Below are 22,690 nucleotides of genomic sequence, written 5' to 3'. Positions count from 1 at the left end.
GAAGAATGGTTCCTAGAGTGGGAAAACCTATTGAGGTATGAACATGGTGTCTGCCAAGCAGTTATATTTCTGCCCTCTGTGGTCAAAGTCCAGGGAGAAGGAAGTTGGGACATTAAAACATCAGATCTCAGGTGAAATGATACTGGTCTTCAGATATTTTCAGTTGAGATATTACTAAAAAAGACAGCCCCAACTAATATAACTACTTTCCACAGACTCGTGAATCCTCTATACATGAATTATACATTTTATATTATATATTATATATATACTTATATATATATTATAATTATACATAATATATACAATCCTCTATACATTAATTATAGAAAGCATGTACTACTATTACTTATTATAAATGAAAGGAAAATTCTATGTCATTCAACATGCATGATATTAATATATAAACATAGAAACTTGGAGAAAAGATGAGTAATCAGAAATAATACTAGAAATATTTTTTGGACTGGCTTTAAAAATTCATAAATTGTTGCTTCTCTTAAACTTTATGAAATGACTTAATTATAAAGTTCTTGAAGTTTATAATTTCTGTTCTGGTTCAATCAGAATGATTGTTTGTCCAACAGTAGCAGGATATATTGGAGAATTCCCTTCATTATGTATGTCCTCTGAAGTGGGATTAAGAATGATCTCTGTAAAATTACTCTCTGCCTCTCACACAGACAAGCACACACATACATACATATGTGCATAAACCTCTCTTTCTCTCTCTCTCACACACACTCACACACAAGTACACTCATTTTCTGTTTTTTAAACTTAAAACCTGCTAAGAAGAAAACAGACTCTGGAAATCACTCCTCACTGACTGAGTTCATCCTCACTGGGCTCACAGAACAACCACAATTCCAGTTGCCCTTTTTTCCTTCTCTTCCTAAGAATCTGTGTCATCACTGTGGTGGGGAGCCAGGGCATGATCATACTGATTGGGGTCAGTTCTCACCTGCACACCCCCATGTACTATTTCCTCAGCAATTTGTCCTTTATTGACCTCTGTCAGTCCACTGTCATTACCCCCAGAATGCTGGTGAACTTTGTGACAGAGAAGAACATCATCTCCTACCCTGAATGCATGACTCAGCTCTATTTCTTTCTTCTTTTTATTATTGCAGAGAGTTATGTGTTGGGTGAAATGGCATATGACCGCTATGTTGCCATCTGTAACCCCTTGCTTTATAATGCCATCATGTCTTATTATAGGTGCTTCCAGCTCACAGCAGCAGTTTACATCTTGTGAATCATTCAGTCGACATTCCATACTTGCCTTATGCTGAGACTCATTTATTCAAGGACAACGTGATTGACTAATATTTCTGTGATTTTTTTCCACTCATGGAGCCATTGTGTTCTAGCATCTATTTCAACGAGTTATCAGCTCTTGTCTTTCAACATACTGATTCCTGCCTTAACTACTCTTACCTCCTACATCTTCATCCTCTACAAAATCTTCCATACACTCCATGGAGGGCAGGCCCAAATCTTGCACTTGCAGTTTCCACATCTCAGCTGTTGCTGTTTTCTATGGATTGCAGGATTCATGTTCCTGCAGCCATCATCTGTGAGCCCCATGTAACAAAGAAAAGGGTTGTCTGTATTTATACCTGCACTGTGCCCATGATGAATCATGTCATCTACAGTTTGTGGAATAAGGGTGTCAAATTGACCCTGAGGAAAATTCTGGACAGTGGAAAATGTAAATGAATAGACTCAGTGTCATGGTGTCATATCAGAATTGAATGTTTGCCAAGATACATAATGTTTCAGTTTTACTGTTCAAATTTTTGGAAATTCTGGATCATTTTCCCATACAATACTTTTCCCAAGTTGCCTCCAGGCTGATTCCTTTGTGTTATATTAACTATGTATGGAGAAATATCAAGAATAAAGTCAAAGACCTTGAGAATTAAAGAAGCTCCAGTGAGGTACAAAAAATAGAAACAACAAGAATAACTGTAAATGATCATCATAAAACAATAACATATTATTATTGAGATAGTGTAAAATATCAAACACTGTGCCCAGCACTTTATGTTAGATAACTTTTATATTTATGGTATTCTTTCAAGGCAAGCCTTTGTATTGTTTTCATTTGAAAGAAGAATAAATTGAAGCTAGTTTACATAGAGGAAATTCACACAGTCCCAAACCTAATAAAGACAGAGGCTCGAATGTCTGACTTCAGGAACTGTGATTTTACTCAAAGATATATATTGCCCCAGGTAATTGTGTGTAAGTGTAAGGCCTTTCCAGTAATTTTCTTCTACACATTAGGCTTCTACCTTTCCTTTGAGATTCTATTGCTTTCCATTAGATATCTCCAATGCTATTTTCACTTTTATTTCATTTGATATAATGAAAATAAAAATATTTCAAACCTGTATTGATCAAACAAAAAGACCAAATGGGAGAACAAGATGGTGGATGAGTAGGTGGATGTACAGTACATATCCCTCCACGGATGCAAGAGGAATACACCTTCAGACACAAGTGCATGCAGAACACCATCTGACAGTAGACAAGAAGTCCTGACCAGAGGAAAAGAATATATAGAATCACAAAAAACTAGGAACTAGGGGGAAAAACAGGAGTGTTAGTAGGACTGGACCTGCCCTTGTGGGTGGGGGAACTGAAGCAGGGGTCTGATCCCCAGTTCAGGGCAATTGTCTGAGTCAGAGGAAAAACATTTAAGGCGGAGAGTGAAACAGCCGATCTGTGGCAGCCTAAATAGAATAAGAATCAGATAGTCCTTGCTGGACACATACATACATTCATGCCCCGGACAGGGACACAGGTCTCCTGGAAGGCGCAGTGGCTGGGAGATGAAGTTTAAGGATTGTGGAACAACCCCAGGGGGAGGGCTGCTCTTGACTGTGGAGAGACTGATCGAGGGGATGTGAGGGGGGAGATTGTACTGGGAAATGCATGCGGAGGAGAGCTTTACGGCCATGGAAGCAAAGTGATACTGAGTCACATGTAGGGGGTGGAGCCATCACCATAGCCTCTGTCTCCCCACAGGACAGCATCTGCAGCTGAAGAATAGCAAGGCTGGCCCATCAAATGCCTGACGCACTGAACTAGAGAGCAGGGACACTCCCAAGGTGCTCCTTTAAGTGACCGATGAGAGTAGGGCTCCACCCAGGGCGCCCCTTTAATGCCTGACGTGCTGATCTACAGTGTAGGACCCCAGTCAGGCGGGGCCCCTCTGAGTGCCTGACACCCGGAACAACAGAGAAGGAATCCAGGGAAGGGAGCCCTCTAAGAACCTGCATCGGTGGAGCTATGGAGAAAGACTGGCTAAAGAGGCCTTTGATCGCCAGCTACAAGAGGCTCGAAAAAAGACTCTGATAGGGCCATAACTCCTGCATTGGAGGCAGAGCATGTCCCTGCAAGCTTGGCACTGCCAGAGTCCCTGCAAGCCAAGCAGCTGTGCCACCTTCACGTTCAAATCTCAATGGGACAGAGCTGCTGCAGGCCAAAAAGTCTCGTCTATGCGTGCAGGGTCGCTTCGGTAGTGTCCAACTCCTTACAACCCTGTAGACTGTGACCTGCCAGGCTTCTCTGGCAGGGAGGGGGTTCTCCAGGTAAGAAAACTGGAGTGTATTGGCCAACATTGGTTGCCATATCCTTCTAGAGCACTGTGTTTCCTGCTGCCCTAGCCACCAACTCCCCTGAGTACCTGGTGCTGTCATAACCCCTGTGATGCAAACAGCTGAACTACCTCCACATCAGGCCCTCACAGAGGCAGGCCCACATCCTCCAGGGCAGACAGGAGCAAACCCGGGAGATTGACCCACTTGCAGAGGTGGAAATACAACCACAGTTGAAACCCAGGGGGCAGTGTGGCTAAGGAAGATGACCCCACACCTTCCCACCAGCTGTACAACCTGCAGATTAAATCTACGCTATCAACTAAGCAGACTCTGTGTCTATGGAATATATAAAAGGTCATTGAGAGCTCCCACAAAAGAAAATGCACTAGTTCTGATAGCTGCGGATTGGAGGCAAGAACACACAGGATTAGGACCAGTTTAGAAGCTGAGCTGCCCCCAAAGAAGGTCCAAAGATCAGAACAGTGTCAGAGGGCATTCTAGAGAGGTGAGGTGGACTGTGATTCCCAGTGAGGCAAAGGTCTTTTAACAGCAGTGACTCAACAAAAACATTTATTATTCCTATGTTTTGACTTGTTCTGTAGATTGTTTTGAATTTTCCCTCCATTTTCTCCCCGTGTTCAGTTCAGTTCAGTTCAGATCAGTCACTCAGTCATGTCTACTCTTGGCAGCTCCATGGACTGTAGCACGCCAGGCCTCCCTGTTCATCACCAACTCCCAGAGTTTACTCAAACTCATGTCCATTGAGTCAGTGATGCCATCCAACCCTCTCATCCTCTGTCGTCCCCTTCTCCTCCTGCCTTCAATCTTTCCCAGCATCAGGGTCTTTTCCAATGAGTCAGTTCATTGCATCAGGTGGCCAGCATATTGGGGTTTCAGCTTCAACACCCATCCTTCCAATAAATATTCAGGACTGATTTCCTTTAGGATAGACTGGTTGGATCTCCTTGCAGTCCAAGGGACTCTCAACAGTCTTCTCCAAACCACAGTTCTAAAGCATCAATTCTTTGGTGCTCAGCTTTTTTATACTCCAAATCTCACATCCATACATGACTACTGGAAAAAACATAGTCTTGACTAAAGGACTTTTGTTGGCAAAGTAATGTCTCTGTTTTTAAATACCTTGTATAGGTTGGTCATAACTTTTCTTTCAAAGAGCAAGCATCTTTTATTTTCATGGCTGCAGTCACCATATGGAGTGATTTTGGAGCCCAAAAAGATAAAGTCTGTCACTGTTTCCCGATCTATTTGCCATGAAATGATGGGACCAGATGCGATGATCTTAGTTTTCTGAATGTTGGGCTTTAAGCCAACCTTTTCACTCTCTTCTTTCATCATCAAGAGGCGCTTTAGTTCTTCTTTGCTTTTTGCCATAAGGGTGATGTCATCTGCATATCTGAGGTTATTGATATTTCTCCCAGAAATCTTGATTCCAGCTTGTGCTTCATGCAGCCCAGCATTTCTCGTGATGTACTCTGCATGTAAGTTAAATAAGCAGGATGACAATATACAGCCTTGATGTACTCCTTTCCCTATTTGAACCAGTCAGTTGTTCCATGTGCAGTTTTAACTGTTGTTTCCTGACATGCATACAGATTTCACAAGAGGCAAGTCAGGTGGTTGTGATTCACAGTTTGTTGTGATCCACACAGTAAAAGGCTTTGGCATAGTCAATAAAGGTGCAGTAGATATTTTTCTGGAACTCTCTTGCTTTTTTGATAATACAGCAGATGTTGGCAATTTGATCTCTTTTTCCTCTACCTTTTCTAAAACCATCTTGAACATCTGGAAGTTTGTGGTTCACATACTGTTGAAGCCTGGCTTGGAGAATTTTGAACATTACTTGCTATCATGTGAGATGAGTGCAATTGTGTGGTAGTTTGAGCATTCTTTGGCATTGCCTTTCTTTGGCATTGGAATGAAAACTGACTTTTTCCAGTCCTGTGGTCACTGCTGAGTTTTCCAAATTTGTTGTCATATTGAGTGCAGAACTTTCACAGCACCATCTTTTAGGATTTGAAATAGCTCAACTGGATTTCCACCACCTCCACAAGCTTTGCTCGTAGTGATGCTTCCTAAGGCACACTCGACTTCACATTCCAGGATGTCTGGCTCTAGGTGAGTGATCACACCATCATTGTTATCTGGGTCATGAAAATCTTTTTGGATAGTTCTTCTGCATATTCTTGCCATCTCTTCTTAATAGTCTCTGCTTCTGTTAGGTCCATACATTTTCTGTCCTTTATTGTGCCCATCTTTGCATGAAATGTTCCCTTGGTATTTCTAATTTTCTTGACGAGATCTCTAGTCTTTCCCATTCTATTTTTTCCCCTCTATTTCTTTGCACTGGTCACTGAGGAAGGCTTTCTTATCTCTTTTTGCTATTCTTTGAAACTTTGCATCCAGATTGGTATATCTTTTCTTTTTTCCTTTGCCTTTCACTTCTCTTCAGCTATTTGTAAGGCCTCCTCAGACAACCATGTTGCCTTTTTGCATTTCCTTTTCTTGGAGGTGGTCTTGATCACTGCCTCCTGTACAATGTCACAACCTCCATCCATAGTTCTTCAGGCACTCTGTCTATCAGATCTAATCCCTTGAATCTATTTGTCACTTCCACTGTGTAATCATAAGGGATTTGATTTAGGTCATACCTGAATGGTCTAGTGGTTTTCCCTACTTTCTTCAATTTAAGTCTGAATTTGGCAATAAGGAGCTCATGATCTGAGCCATAGTCAGCTCCCGGTCTTGTTTTTGCTGACTGTCTAGAGCTTCTCCATCTTTGGCTGCAAAGAATATAATCAATCTGATTTCAGTATTGACCATCTGGTGATGTCCATGTGTAGAGTTGTCTCTTGTGTTGTTGGAAGAGAGTGTTTGCTATGACCAGTGCATTCTCTTGGCAAAACTCTGTTAGCCTTTGCCCTGCTTCATTTTGTACTCCAAGGCCAAATTTGCCTGTTATTCCAGGTATCTCTTGACTTCCTACTTTTGCATTCCAGTCCCCTATAATGAAAAGGACATCTTTTTTGGGTGTTAGTCTTGTAGGTATTCATAGAACCATTCAACTTCAGCTTCTTCAGCGTTACTGGTCGGGGCATTACTGTGATTACTGTAGATTACTGTGATATTGAATGATTTGCCTTGGAAAGAACAGAGATCATTCTTTTGTTTTTGAGATGCATCCAAGTACCGCATTTCGGACTCTTCTGTTGTCTATGATGGCTACTCCATTCCTTCTATGGATTCTTGCCCACGGTAGTAGATATAATGGTCATCTGAGTTAAATTCACCCATTCTCGTCCATTTTAGTTTGCTGATTCCTAAAATGTAGACGTTCACCTTTGCCATCTCCTGTTTGACCACTTCCAATTTGCCTTGATTCATGCACCTAGTATTCCAGGTTCCTATGCAGTATTGCTCAGTATCCCTCTGTTGTAGTTGTCAATTTTATTGTCACTATGAAATCTAATTAACTTCTGAGGGTCCCACCCCCGCGCAGTCATGTTTTTTATTGTTGTTATAAACTTCTGCCTCTACTTGGGCTTTTGCAGTTCTGTGGAGTTTTCCTTTATTTTTTTCTTTTCTCTTTTCTTAATTTAAACTTTGAATTTTTAAAATCTATTATGGCCTTTTCTACATTATTCTTGTATTTGCTTTTCCTGCTGTTCTTTTCCCCTTGCAATTAATCTTTAATGCATATAAATTTTCTTTATCTACCTCTATTTAACTTTGAATATTTATTATTTGTTTCTTTTCCTTCTTCCTTTTCTCTCAACATATTTGTTAGTTTTATTTCCATTGCTTTATTCTTCAATTGGCACCTTGCTTTAGTTTTGTTCTCCAGTTTGTGCTTTAGTTAGTTTTGCTCTAGTAGATTTAATTTTTCATTTCCATTGTTGGCCTGGTCAATCTATTATACTTTATTTTTGTTGGACTCTTGATTTTTCTTATGGTTGTATATGTATACGTGTATATTCAGTCACACTTTTTATTGTTATCAACTTTTCCCTCTAGGTTGGGCTTTTGCAGTTCTTCAGAGTTTTCCTTTTTTTTTTTTTCTTTTCTTTCTTCTTCTTTTTTTTTTCCCATTTATTTGTTTATTAGTTGGAGGCTAATTACTTTACAATATTGTAGTGGTTTTTGTCATACATTGACATGAATTAGCCATGGATTTACAAGTATTCCCCATCCTGATCCCCCCTCCCACCTCCCTCTCCACCCCAACCCTCTGGGTCTTCCCAGTGCACCAGGCCTGAGCACTCGTCTCATGCACCCAACCTGGGCTGGTGATCTGTTTCACCCTGGATAATATATATGTTTTGCTGCTGTTCTATATGCGAAACAGAAAAAGAGACAGATGTACAGAACAGACTTTTGGACTCTGTGGGAGAAGGCGAGGGTGGGATGTTTCTTCTTATTATTTCTTGTCTATTTTTATAATCATAATTTTAAAATTTATTCTATTATCTATATATTTATTCCTTTGTTTGCCTTTCTTACTGCTCTTTCCTCCTTGCTGCTGCTTCTAAGTCACATCAGCCGCATCCGACCCTGTGCGACCCCATAGACGGCAGTCCACCAGGCTCCCCTGTCCCTGGGATTCTCCAGGCAAGAACACTGGAGTGGGTTGCCATTTCCTTCTCCAATGCATGAAAGCAAAAAGTGAAAGTTAAGTCGCTCAGTCATGTTCGACTCTTAGCGACCCCACGGACTGCAGCTTACCAGGCTCCTCCGTCCATGGAATTTTCCAGGCAAGGGTACTGGAGTGGGTTACCATTGTCTTCTCCAAGCAGTTAACATTTAATGTATATAGATCTTCTTCATCTACCTCCATTTAACTTTGCATATCTAGTCTTTCTTTCTTTTCTTTCTTTCCTTTCCTCTGAACATATTTGTTAGTTTTGTTTTCATTGTTTTATTCCCCAACTTGGCACCTTGCTTTAGTTTTGTTTTCCAGTTTATGCTTTAGTTAGTTTTATTCTTAACTGGTAAATGTAATTTTTTATTTCTTTTTTTACCTGGGTCAATCTACTGTACTTTATTTTTGTTGGGCTGTTTTGACTTTGCTCATGGGTGTATATGTATACGTGTATCAGTTCAGTTCAATTCAGTCACTCAGTCATGTCCAACTCTTTGCGACCCATGAACAGCAGCATGCCAGGACTCCCTGTCCATCACCAACTCCTGGAGTCCACCCAAAACTATGTCCATTGAGTTGGTGATACTATCCAACCATCTTATCCTCTGTTGTCCCCTTTTCCTCCTGCCTTCAATCTTTCCCAAGACCTTGATGCGAAGACAGTTCTTCACATCAGGTGGCCAAAGTATTGGGGTTTCAGCTTCAATATCAGTCCTTCCAATGAACATCCAGGACTAATCTCCTTTAGGATGGACTTGTTGGATCTCCTTGCAGTCTCTAAGGGACTCTCAAGAGTCTTCTCCAACACCACAGTTCAAAAGCATCAATTCTTCAGTGCTCAACTTTCTTCATAGTCCAGCTCTCACATCCATTCTCACATCATTCACTATAAATAAACTAAAATGAAATTCCAAAAAATATCAAGTAAACCATAGGAGGTCAAGAAAGGGAATCAGGGAAAATAGGGGAAAAAAAACATAATAAAGTGGCAGACTTAGTCCTTTACATACCAATAATCAATTTAATTACAAATGGTCTAATTCATGAATCATCTACAGAATCACTAATAGAGCAACTCTGTCTGCAAGAAATCTTTTTAAATAGAGTGACATATGCAGGTGGAAGTAGAAAGATAAAAATTATATACTATGGATACATTACTATTTAAAAATAAGGAGTGGATTTGTTAATATCGGGTCAAATAGACTTCCAAGCAATAGGCAAAATATCAACAACAAAATAATAAAGTTCATCTAGCCCAGAAAGGAAGAAGTAAAACTTCTTAATAGCATGGATAGTCTATGTAGAAAACCCAATGGAATCTATAAGATGAGCTACTATAAATAGTAATCGACTTTAGTCAGATTGTAGGAAACAAAATCAACAAACAAAAATTTATTATTTTCAATACACTCTCAAAAAACAACAGAAAATTAAATTTAAAAAATGCCATTTTCAAAAGCAAAAATCTTATCAAATCCTTAGTGATAAAGTTGGCAAAATATATGTAAGATCTTTATAAGCAAACCTTTGTTGAGAGAAATTAAGGGAGACCTGAATATACTGTGTTCCTGTAGCAGGAGACTCAATATTAAGATGTCAGTTTTTCTCAAGCTTATTTACAGATTCAATATAATCCCATTCAAAACCCCAGCAGACATTTTATAATGATGATAAGCTACTTATAAAATTCATAAGAAAATGCAAAAGTCCTAGGGAAAAAAAAAACCTTCGTAAAGAATGATGCTTGAAGATTTATGTTATAAACTTCAAAATGTATTATGAAGTTGCAAGTAACAAGACAGTGTGATACAGGCATCAAGATAGATAAATAGATCAATGAAGAGCAAAAATTTTAAAAATAGACTCACATATTTGGCCAATTGATCTCAATAAATTTACAAAACAAGGCCATCTGATGGTACTAGAAAAGCTGGACATATGATTCAAAACAAATAAAAAATGAAAAGAAGGGGAAGAAAAGAAACTATGTATACACACAAAGAAACCATGAGTGAATCTCAAAATAATTATGCTGAATAAAAGAAGTCAAGGTAAGAGTATATACTAGATAGTTTTATAGGTTTAAATTTCTTGAAAAGGCAAACTAATCTACAGTAGCAGAAAGTAGATTCATGGTTGCCTGGGAATGAATGGAAGAAGCTTGAGAGGGAGAGATTACAAAGGGCGGGGTGAATATGTTCATTCTCTTAATTTTGGCGATGATTTCATGGGTAAACATGTCGAGTTTACCTAATTATACACTTTAAATGTGCAATTGATTGTATGTCAATTATACCATGATAAAGCTGCTAGCATTTTGAAAAAGAAATGAACAATTTATGGAGGCTTCTATTGGCTAAAAGACACATATTTGAAATCAGGACTGACCTGGGGAAGTGTATGTATATACACTTTCCACAGACATGTGACATATAAGGAAAAACTTTGGAGACCAGGTGACACCTTATAGAAAAAAAAAAAATCACCTATTCTTTTTCTCCATGTATAATCCATGAAAACATCTAGAAGAGTTAAGAACAATAAATTTTTCTATGTTCAGAGATAATAGAATGGGTTTGACTGGATTATAGAAAATTTTAAATGCTAAGGAAATACTTGATATTGTGTGGTTTTAATAAAGCAATGTAATTTTAATATGGTTTCCAAAGTTTGATATTTGCTATCTGTTGTTGTTCAGTCACTCCATCGTATCTGACTCTTTGCAACTCCATCATCTGCAGCACTCCAGGCTTCCTTGTCCTTCACCATCTCCCAGAGCTTGCTCAAACTCATGTCCATTGAGTTAGTGATGCCATCCAACCACAGTATATTTGTTATGGAATCATTAATTTTCTTACCACTCAGGGAAAGAAGTTTGATGTTTGTTTTAAGCACTCCAGGAATAGGAATACCACTATACTGCCAACAAACAGATACTTTATAATTGTTTTTTCCCTATAGAGTTCAACTACTGGGATGACGATGCCCTAAGGGGAATTTATGCTTACATCATCTCCTTCAGGTCCACGTAGATGCAAATAAAATGTTTCTTCAATAACAGAGGACTGAGAGTCAGTGGGATTACTTTTCTTGCTCTGCTTAATTGGTTTTAAGCTGTTACTCATTGATAACATTTCTTGAATCCTTATATAACATCAACTCCATGGCTTTTCCAGAATCAGAAAGATTTGGAGCCATTAATGCTTGGTTGTAAAATTATCTTGTGTGTGTGTGTGTGTGTGTGTGTGTGCGCACACATGAATGCACTATGTGAGACCAAAGTTAAAACATCATATGGGACCAACAACACTTTACCTGTTGGTAATATTCAGGTAAGTCATGAAATTCTATCCACCCTTAATAAGATATTGTAGTTGAAGCTGAATTTTGTAAGGCAGTTAAAAATTCTTATCACCCACGCTAATGGGTAATACTGAACAGGCAGGTGTCTGCTTCTTGACAGGTAGGCATAAAGCATGTAATGCATAGAGACCATTTCTTCTCTCACTAGTTCTATACCTGTTCTGACTTCAAACTCTTGATTTCCTGAGTGCTGTCATATTAATAATATCTCTCATTTATATGCAACTTTGCAGTTTATAGAGAATTTTCACGTGCATTAATAATGTAACATCACAAGATTTAGTCAGGCCAGGAATTCCTTTCACTAGAAAGACACTGACATTAACCAATTGATATTATCCAACGTCTCTGAGTTAGCAATGGGTCAATTGATGAATAAAAATTCAAGCTCCTGACACTCAGTCTAATTCATAACCTGCTACATTAAGGGTCAAAAATCATGCCATTCTCCATTCTATGCTTTCTAACAGTGGATTCACAAACCTTCAAAATGAAAGGCAGGAAATCCTAGCATTTTTTCTGACACCTCTATTCATTTATTCTGTCTGCTTTTCTCTTCTGGTTGCAATACTAGAATGAGAAACATATCCCAGAACTTAAATTGTTAGATGTTTCTAATTTAAAAAAGACTCTTTTTCATGGCTTAAACATCAAGATCTTCAAAAATTTTCAAACAACCCTATGCCTCAGAGACAGAATCACCCAAGAGTTGCTATTGTATTAGAAGAAGTTAAAGGAACTTTGTATCTAATACTTTGTCAAGGAAAAAGTAAATACATGTAAATCCATGGCTAATTCATGTCAATGTATGACAAAAACCACTACAATATTGTAAAGTAATTAGCCTCCAACTAATAAAAATAAATTTAAAAAAAAAGAAATTTTGAACTATTTTTTGTTAATGTCACAATCCATACAGGTATATATATTTTTAATATTTATCTGAAGTGTGTCCAGTTTCTAATAGCACTAAGATAATTAAATCTTATCCCAGCCTTGGCACTCCTTATTCAGATTTTTCTAAGAAAAGAGAGTAATGCAAAGAATGTAAATGCATCCAAAGAAAATTTTTAAAAAAGAAAGGAAACCTAGGGGAACTTTCGTGTAAATATAGGCTACTGTCTGAGAGCATTGCTTTACTTGAAGACTGAAAAGAATTAGGGGTAGAAAGTGTACCAAAGTCATGTTGGTAGAATTTGAAAGAAGAGAGAAAAGTGAACAGTTAAGTACAGATCTCTGCTGGGTCCTAGGGTCTGTGTTGGATGTCTATAGAGCAGCACTGTTGCTCTGTTGGAATACTGCTCTGGGGGAATTGCTGTAGGGAGTAGTCAGGAAGGGGTGATAAGGAATAGAAAAAGAACGGAGAAAAGGCACTAAAAATTCTTAATGTCTATTTCAAAATATCAGATATAACAATAAAAATGACCACACCAAACTTTATTGATAACTTTTCACATACCAGGAACTGCTTTAAGGTGTTTGTACACATCATACCTGATTGACCTCATCCAGTCCCTCGGCTTTTAATGTCATGCATGCACTGATGATTCAGAAAATAATGTCCAAGGCAGACCTCGCCTCTGAACTCCAAACTCATATCTTCAGTTTCCTACTCAATTTATCCATTTGGTCATATAATAAGACATCCAAATTAAAATATCAAAAACAGAAAACTGTCTCTTAAGCCTTCTCTCTACCATGACCATTGATCCAACCTCAGGCTCATATCCTCCATCCTATCTCTGCACTCTTTCTCAGATGCCCATATCCAATTTGTAATCCAGCTGCAATTTTTCTGACTACTTCTTGATATCCCCATCATTACTAGTCTGGTCCAAGCTATCATCTCTCAACAGGAGCACATTTTGTCTCCTATCTGATTTCCCTGAATCACCTTGTTCACTCTTCAATGAACATTCTTGACAGAGCAACCAGAGCATGAAGGATCCTTTAAAAAAAAAAACATCAGAGCACAGAACACACTGCCTTCTGCAAACTCCAGCATTGCCCCATCATAGATGAGATGAGAGTCACAGGTTTTACTAATACCTGCAACCAGCACACAGTTCCATTTACAGCCTCCACTTGTCTTTTAGGTTCTGTCTAGTCCAGCCTCATTGGCCTCCTAGCGTTCCTCCAACACCCCAAGCATGCTCTCTGCCTTTAGATGCTTTTAATTCATTTCACTCAGGATAATTTGTCTTTAAAATTTTTATTTATTTTTAACTGAAGGATTATTGCTTTTCAACATTGTATTGGTTTCTGACATACAACAACATGAATCAGCCATAAGTATACATATGTCCCCTCCTTCCTGTCCCTCCCTTCCACCTCCCACTCCATCCCACCCTATCCCACCCCTCTAAGCTGTTATCCAGATACGGACATGGCTGCCCCTCTTTGGCTCCCATTCATAGAGGGCAAAGAAAGACTGAGAAAAGAGGCAAGTCACTGCAGATTGGTACGTGGCAGGTTTAATAAACGAAAAAATGAGGCTAGTCTCTGGTGGCCATATGGCAGTAGATCTCTACACCTGCCCACCAGAATCTTAAAGGTTTGTTTAGTGCAATAAGCAGTGAAAATATTATTGCTTTTAAATTGTATGATTTAACGCACATGTTTACTTAACCTCTTTCTCAGTCTCTCAGTCAAGCAAAAACAAAGAAAAAGTCAAGATATCCTGGAGGAAATAAGCACTTTGCAACTGGAGTCAGAGAAGACCAAATTAAAGATGTTAAAGATGCCAAAGCCAAGAAGAAAAATGCAAGCGATACCAGCAAGAGACCATTTATAACAGCCCTTGAGACGTTGTAAGTGAGCATAGATTGTTGCAGACTGAACATCAACAAAACAGGGTGGCAACACTGTACTATTTCTCCAAAGGTGTCTGAATTACAGAAAGGTGGTTTTCCATTAATTGTTGTTGTTCAGTCACCCAGTCATGACTGTCTGTTTGCAACCCCATGGACTGCAACATGCCAGGCCTTCCTGCCCCTCAACATCTCCCAAAGTTTTCCCAAGTTTATGTCCATTGCATTGGTGATTCCATCCATCCATCCATTAGTAGAGGAATCTAAAATTCCATTTGTAAAGACAAAATGGTTTTCACTCCTAAATGTTACTTGAGAGTAGTAAAAACTGGAGCCAAATAAAGCATCAACATCTTCAGAAAGTCTTCAATCAGGAGTAGATTTTAGTTTCTTGTTTCCTGAAATTCTGGGTCAGTTAGAAAATATGTCATTCATCAGATCTTGGATTGTTAAATCCTGTCAGATGACAATATTTGGCCAATGAGAATCTCTTCCCCAAACCACACTGGGAGAAGAATGGACACAAGAAATCATTCTTTGGTAACTGAGTTCATCCTTGAGGGGTTAACAGATGAGCCAGGACTCCAGCTCCCTCTCTTCTTCCTGTTTCTATTGATCTACATGGTCTCCATGGTGGGCAACCTGGGCTTGGTCATTTTAATCAGGATCAGTTCTCAGCTTCACACGCCCATGTATTATTTTCTCAGTAATTTGTCCTTCATAGATCTCTGCTACTCCTCGGTCATAATTCCAAAGATGCTGGTAAACTTCGTGTCAGAGAAGAACTTCACTTCCTTTCCTGAGTGCATGGCCCAGCTCTTTTTCTTCTCCTTCTTCATTATTAATGACTCCTACATGCTGACAGCCATGGCATTTGATCGTTATGTTGCCATCTGTAACCCCTTGCTCTACACTGTTACCATGTCCCACAGAGTCTGTTTCCTACTGGTCACCGGTGTGTATATAGTGGGGGCTGTTGGAGCCTTGATTCACACCAGCTTCATATCTAGTCGCTCCTTCTGTGGCACTAATGTCATCCACCATTACTTCTGTGACATCCTTCCTCTTCTGAATATATCTTGTTCAAGAGACTACACCAAGGAACTTTCAGTGATGATTTTGGTTGGATTCAATGTCTTTGTATGTGTTGTAGCCATCTTCATCTCTTATGCTTTCATCCTTCCCAGCATCTTGCACATCCACTCAGCTGAAGGCAGATCTAAAGCTTTCAGTACCTGTAGCTCCCACCTTGCAGCTGTTGGGGTTTTCTATGGCTCCATCATCTTCATGTATTTTAAACCATCTACCAGTGACAGAATACAGGAGACGGTGGCCTCTGTGTTTTATACTACAGTGATTCCCATGCTTAACCCCCTTATCTACGGCCTTAGGAACAAGGATGTCAAAGAATCCATTAAAAAAATTCTGAAGGGTGGGAAACTTCCCAGGTCTGGGTAGAAAATAGTACTTTTGAAAAGAAATAGCACAAATAGACCTTGTGTTTTCTTTTAGCTTGTTTTTAACATTAATTATTTTCAAATCAAGAGCCATTTTAAGCTAAAAGGTCTGAATAACTTATTTTCAGTTACTCTTTAGGTGCTCTTACTCCCAACACCAAGTGTCTTCTAACTCTCCTTATTCTCCTACTTACTCAAGAAACAAACTCTTACATATATTTTCACCCTTTGGTATAAGCTTATAGGTATCTCAGAACTCTTTGTAATTTTTCTTGCTAAACTGAAAACTCCTGACCAAACTTTTTTCAGTTGTAATATTGAATGATGACTAAATATGTAAATCCCCATAGGTATTTGCATTTTTAATACACAACAGAGTTATAGAGGCAATATACATTTTTTTGTAAAAATTTTTTAAGGAAATCTGAGTGCTAAGTTGCTGAAGTCATGTCTGGCTCTTTGCAATCCTACATAGTTTCTAGTATATAAGAAGAAATAGCATTTTCCTAAGATTTCTAGTCATTGTTATAACCATCAAAAATAAGATCTGTCTTGTGGTGGTCTCAAGCAGGGTAGAGGCTGGGATGGGCATGGAACAAAAGAGCAAAATTATTTTAAATTTTCACTCTAATTTTAACTTACATATTTTTCTGTCCAACTTATTGTGTAGTTTAAGTTGGAGCTTAATGTGACTTTGTTCTGGATGACTTCCTTAGATACTCCCTACTTATTTTCTCACTATTCATAATTCTTCTGCCCCACCATACCCTTATATTTCATTCTTCCAGTCAATCAATCAATTTTTGATGGACAACCATGTGACAGAAGACAAAATCCCTACCCTTTTAGGGAACACATAATGAAAAATATATATATATACACTGCATATAAGGAGCAGAAATTTTAAAGGTGTGCTATAAATAGGGAAAACAAATGTCAGAGTAATAGAAGGTGACAGAAGAATGGTGGGGGAGGATGGCAAGTATCTGTAGGGCTTTATGGGAAGGTTTGAAAGTTTTGACTGTCCTTCTAAGTGAAATGGGAAGTCACTGAGGGTGTGAACAAAAGACCTGATCTGATTAATAGGTGATTTTTTTCTCTTTTTGTTGAATGGGCCTACAAGCAATGAAATCCAAGTAACAAAGATCATACATATCATCTAATGATATTTGGTTTCTAACTATCACACTCCACTAAGGAAAACCAAGACTTAATGGAGAAATTGCAGATTCCAAGGTAGGATATCTAAAATTCAGGATGAGTCTAGAGCATCTGAATATTTCATAGAGGAAGAAAGTACCCAATAATTATGGAGATGTATCAAAACTAAGGAGCTTATACTGGACAAATTTAGAACAATTTAAATATCAGAGTGGATGGCTTATGAGAGTCTATGAGTCCTTCCTAATACAAAAATAATGATGACATGAATAAAATTAAAAGTAATAGAAAAGGGAAAGTACTTCTTTACAGAATGATGTCAACTAATGATATAATTAGAATGACATCATTCTACATCTAAATAAATCTACATCTGATATAAATTTATATATATATATATATAAATTATATATCAGTTCAGTTCAGCCACTCAGTCAGGTCCACCTCTTTGTGACCCCATGAATAGCAGCACACCAGGCCTCCCTGTCCATCACCAACTGCTGGAGTTTACCCAAACTCATGTCCATTGAGTCGGTGATGCCATCCAGCCATCTCATCCTCGTCGTCCCCTTCTCCTCCTACTCCCAATCCCTCCTAGCATCAGGGTCTTTTCCAATGAGTCAACTCTTTGCACGAGGTGGCCAAAGTATTGGAGTTTCAGCTTCAGCATCAGTCCTTCCAATGAACACCCAGGACTGATCTCCTTTAGGATGGACTGGTTGGATCTCCTCACAGTCCAAGGGACTCTCAAGAGTCTTCTCCAACACCACAGTTCAAAAGCATCAATTTTTCGGTGCTCAGCTTTCTTCAGAGTCCAACTCTCACATCCATACATGACCACCAGAAAAAAACATAGCCTTGACTAGACAGACCTTTGTTGGCAAATAGTGTCTCTGCTTTTTAATATGCTACCCTTCCAAGGAGTAAACATCTTTTAATTTCATGGCTACAATCACCATCTGCAGTGATTTTGGAGGCCAAAAAAATAAAGTCTGACACTGTTTCCACTGTTTCCCCATCTATTTGCCATGAAGTGATGGGACCAGATGCCATGATCTTAGTTTTCTGAATGTTGAGCTTTCAGCCAACTTTTTCACTCTCCTCTTTCTCTTTCATCAAGAGGCTTTATAGTTCCACTTGAAAAATTTAAACATATATTTATTAATTTACATAATCATTATAATTATATATTATGTTTATAAATTTATATATAAATATAAATTCAGATATGAATCTATATCTGAATTATATAATTAGAAACTTATCAAGTTGCAATGACCATACTAATAATTGAATTAGCTAAGAATCATGAATGGAAGCTAAAGTCAATGGGTTGAAAATGCCTCCCTGTAAAAAAACAAAAAGTACCTCCCTCATAAAGGAATAAGAACAAGCCAGACCTAGAATCCTAAGGTGTCATGTCACAGATTCCTCATTCATAATAAAGCAAAGGGAATACCTCTGCAATAGTAAATTTTAATGGAAAACTTTTTTAACCAAATGATTAAATTTAACGTTAGCAATAATGGAACAAATTGATGTCTCATCCCTTCTACTGTGATTTTCTGAAAGAAATAACACAATGTCACCTAAAGTAGCCATCTGGGTCAAAGATGTTTAACCTGAATTTAATCACAAGGAGTTAGAGAAGTGAAAACTGAAAGATCATCAAACATGATGAACTATGTTCTTTTTAAATGCCAATGTCATCAAAGACTGAAAAAGGCTGGGAAAAGGACTTTAAATTATGTATACTAAAGGTAAATGTCAATTAAACATTATGCTCAGTTAGCTCTTCAAAACAAAACAAAACAAAAGTAACCTGTAACACACATTATTGGGGACAATTGAGGATATTTAAATGTGGGTTATGTGTTCATCGTTAAAGTGAATCAATGTTAAATTTTCTGAGTGTAATAGTTGCATTATGGTTGTATAGGAGGACATCTCCTTTCTTAGGGGACTTATGCCAAACTGTTTAGGGATAAAGTATCATGAAGTGATGTGGATAGTCATCTCTCAAATGAGATGGCATTGTGTGTGTGTGTGTGTGTGTGTGTGTGTGTGTGTGTGTTCCCAAATTAAACACAATTCAGTTTTATGGTGACAATGGCCATGTTTTTCTTGTGTGCCTTTTTATCTCTAATACCTATGGTAACAAATGATACACAGTTGTTCAAACAATATTCATTGAATGACTCAATGAATCTCTGTGAATAAAAGTGATAAGCAAGAATTAAATAAATGAAAAATAAGTAGAGGTAATGTATGCAGTCAAACTCCTAGATGCATATATTTCTCTCCTCTGGGAATAAACCTGTCTAAAATCAAAATTAATTATGTATGTTCTTCTACTCTGTGATTTGTTTCTTTATATATTTTTTCTGGTGCTTTTTCTGCTTTATTAATCTCTTTCTCAATTTTGGAATTAAGAACTTAATTTATATTCTAGTGTTTATTTTTGAGGTATTATTTCCATGCAGTGAAATGAGTTGATATCAAGTATGCAGACAAATCAGTTTGAAAAATGAACACCCTGTGTAGCCTACACCCCAAAAAAGATGTAAAATATTTCCATAACTGAAAATGTTCCTTCTTGCCCATTGCTAATCAATACCCACACCTCCAATCACTACTATTTATTATTTTTTAACTGTAGATGAGTTTTGCCTGTGGTTGATCTTCACATGAATTTTGGTGACAAGTTTTTCTCTTTGAGATAATTTCCAGTAATCTTAGCTAATCCATGCTCTCTTCTGTTGGTATAAAAGCATGAAGTGTAATATATAATGTGCTCAGTCATGTCTGACTCTCTGTGGACCATGGACTATAGCCCATCAGGCTCCTCTCTCCATATAATTTTTCATGTGAGAATACTGGATGGGTTGTCATTTTCTTCTTCAAGGAATCTTCCTGACCCAGGGATCAAACCCATGTCTCCTTGCATCTCCTGCATTGCAGGCAGATTCTTTACCACTGAGCCACCTGAGAAGCCCAGTACAAAAGCATACAGGCTCTTTAATGGATATCTTTTTTTTTCACTTAGGACATTGAGTCTCCTCCACCATCCTCCTCCTTTACATCCCCTTCCTCCCTTTTCCCCTCCCCACCAATTCCTCTCCCTTTCCCCTCCTGCTCCTTCTCCTCCTTATCTTTCTTCTCAGGATTTTACATTTAACCACTCACTTTTCTTTTCCTCTTTCAATACAGATTCAAAAAGTTTCCTCTTCCTTCACTTAATACTCTTTCCCTAGAAGTGTTGCCTTTCTAAGGTTGCATCTTTGAGTCTTATGTGAACTTTCTTGACTTCTTTCCTATAGTCAATATTCTAGTCTATCAAGACTACTGTTTTTGGTACTTATTGCATTTAAGCCATATCTTTTAATTCTAAGAGTCCAATACTTCTGCTAGAACATGGAGTCATATTTCTACATATAGGTAGCTTGAACTTAGTAGTGCTCTCTTTATATAGCTGTGCTGAAAGTGCAGTGATTATGTGGTTTCACTTGTTCTTCTAGTTGATCTGTACAGCTTTCAGGAGAATGTATGGAGAGATTTCAATTTGCACAGGTGCCATCACCTCAGTCACCCACAAAGCTCTTGATAAAATATTTGAAATTTTTAACAGTACTACCAAATAGCTGAATAATAATCAATTAGTCTACATGATTGGATATCAAGGGATTGCATACAATGAGACACTATAACATTACACCAAAAATGTTGCAATTTAACAGACCCACAATATTAGGTGTTGGCAAGAATCTGCAGAAGCTGGAACTCTCAGACATCACTAGTGGCAGTATAGCATTACCAATTGAGTTGTAATGCAGTTTGGCATTATTTTCTAATACTAAATATTAATCTTCTTTATATAGCCTAGAGAAAGAAAGATGTACATCAATTAAAAGATTGGTAAGATAACATATATAAAAGATATAACAGTTCCAAACTGAACATGATCTTAAACATTCATCAAACAGAAGGATGGATAATTAAGCGTGTTGTATTTATACAATGGAGAGCACACAAACATGTCACGACACAAAAATGTCTTACAGACAAATTTTTGAGTGAAACAATCTACACACAGAAGTGTATACTGTGTGATCCCACTTAAACGCAGTCCGGAAAAGGTAAAACTACCAAAATGTACACTGCTTCTACTCCTTGGAGAACTTCCCTGGTGGCTCAGACAGTAAAGCGTCTGCCTACAATGCGGGAGACCTGGGTTCGATCCCTGGGTTGGGAAGATCTCCTGGAGAAGGAAATGGCAACCCACTCCAGTATTCTTGCCTGGAAAATCCCATGGACGGAGGAATCTGGTAGGCTATAGTCCACGGGATCACAAAGAGTCGGATGTGACTGAGCTACTTCACTTCACTCCTTGGAACATGATAAAGCCTTGATGTGATGCTAATTTTCTATTTATATTTTTAACTGATTAGTCACTAAATAGGTATGAGCATAATAAAAAATTCAAAGAGCTGTATTCTTAGTATATTTTGTATATATAGATATGTAAAAATTCACTGAGATACAGTTGAAGTATATCTTGAAAGATGCTTGGAATAGAAGGTAAAACTCCTTCAATTCCCCTGCACTCAACATAGACACATAGAAAATTACTTCAAAATCATCTCTATAACAATGTCCTCATTCATATGCAGGCTATTTAATTATTACAGCTGGAAAAGAGGAAAAAATGTTAATGCACTTTGAAATTTTCATCCTGTTGAATCATGTATATGAGTGCCATTTGCAAGCAGATCTTTTTAAATTTCTATTTATCTTGAATATATTCACTGTCACTAAGTATAATTTTATAAATTATTTTAATGGCTACTTTTTATTCTATTGTACATCTCTACCATATTTTACTTAAGCTTATATTTTTGAAGAACATTTATTTAAATTATTTTTTTAATTATCAGTAGCACTTTATCTTTGCAGCTTTATCTTTGCCAGTTTTATTTTATTTATTAAATATGGATGACCAGAAATTGAACAACTTGGTAAAAGTTCATATAGAATTTACAATATAATGTATTTAATATATGTTGTTAAACTGTCTTACAGAAATTAATATAGATATTTGAGCATGTATATCACTATTGTTTTATCAAAATTTGTGTTTCTAACAGAGTTGGAGAAGTTTAATGTGCTAATTTGCATTTATATTATTCTTGATATTTGTCTATTGAGTGATTTTGGCTTAATTTCTATGGGCCATCCATTTTTGTATTAATTTATAAGGATCTTTGCATATTTTTATTTTAGTCAATGAAAGTCCTCTTGCTCTTCTAACGTCATTCTGACTTTTCTTTCTGGAATCAGAACAGAATAATCCTAATAAGTTTACTAATAAGTGTTTTAACCATAAAGAGGGTTTTGTGTCACTTTGCCTAAATCTTACTTAGAACTTCTCAGTTATAATTTCAATTTTGATTCACTTAGGGGTAAATCATGTGAAATGTGTCTATGATATAAAACTGTCCTAAAGCACATAAACTCTAATACATGAAGACTTGTTTTGTTCTTGGATGGGAGGCCTCATTGTTAAAAGATGACAATTATCCTCTTATAAGTTTATACCTTGAAAAGGAACTGTGCAAAAATAATATAATA

The 22,690-nt window shown here is 37.6% G+C and overlaps 1 protein-coding gene and 1 pseudogene across 1 annotated transcript; both read left to right on the top strand.

Annotated features, from left to right (window-relative positions):
• The first annotated feature begins 5 nt into the window (after nucleotides 1-5).
• LOC139033583 (putative olfactory receptor 8G3) lies at nucleotides 6-1,722 on the top strand (annotated as a pseudogene).
• Nucleotides 1,723-14,960: 13,238 nt separating this feature from the next.
• On the top strand, nucleotides 14,961-15,902 carry LOC110121987 (olfactory receptor 8D1-like). Its single transcript, XM_020869315.2, has one exon. The coding sequence runs from the start codon at nucleotides 14,961-14,963 to the stop codon at nucleotides 15,900-15,902; it is 942 nt and encodes a 313-aa protein (XP_020724974.2).
• Nucleotides 15,903-22,690: the final 6,788 nt, after the last annotated feature.

Source organism: Odocoileus virginianus, unplaced genomic scaffold (assembly GCF_023699985.2).
Source record: "Odocoileus virginianus isolate 20LAN1187 ecotype Illinois unplaced genomic scaffold, Ovbor_1.2 Unplaced_Scaffold_19, whole genome shotgun sequence".
Classification (NCBI taxonomy): Eukaryota; Metazoa; Chordata; class Mammalia; order Artiodactyla; family Cervidae; genus Odocoileus; species Odocoileus virginianus.
This window is presented reverse-complemented; position numbering and strand designations above follow the sequence as displayed.

Bases quoted from the DNA above. Each gene is read 5' to 3' on its own strand.
- LOC110121987 (XM_020869315.2), top strand. From the start codon at position 14,961: ATGGACACAAGAAATCATTCTTTGGTAACTGAGTTCATCCTTGAGGGG.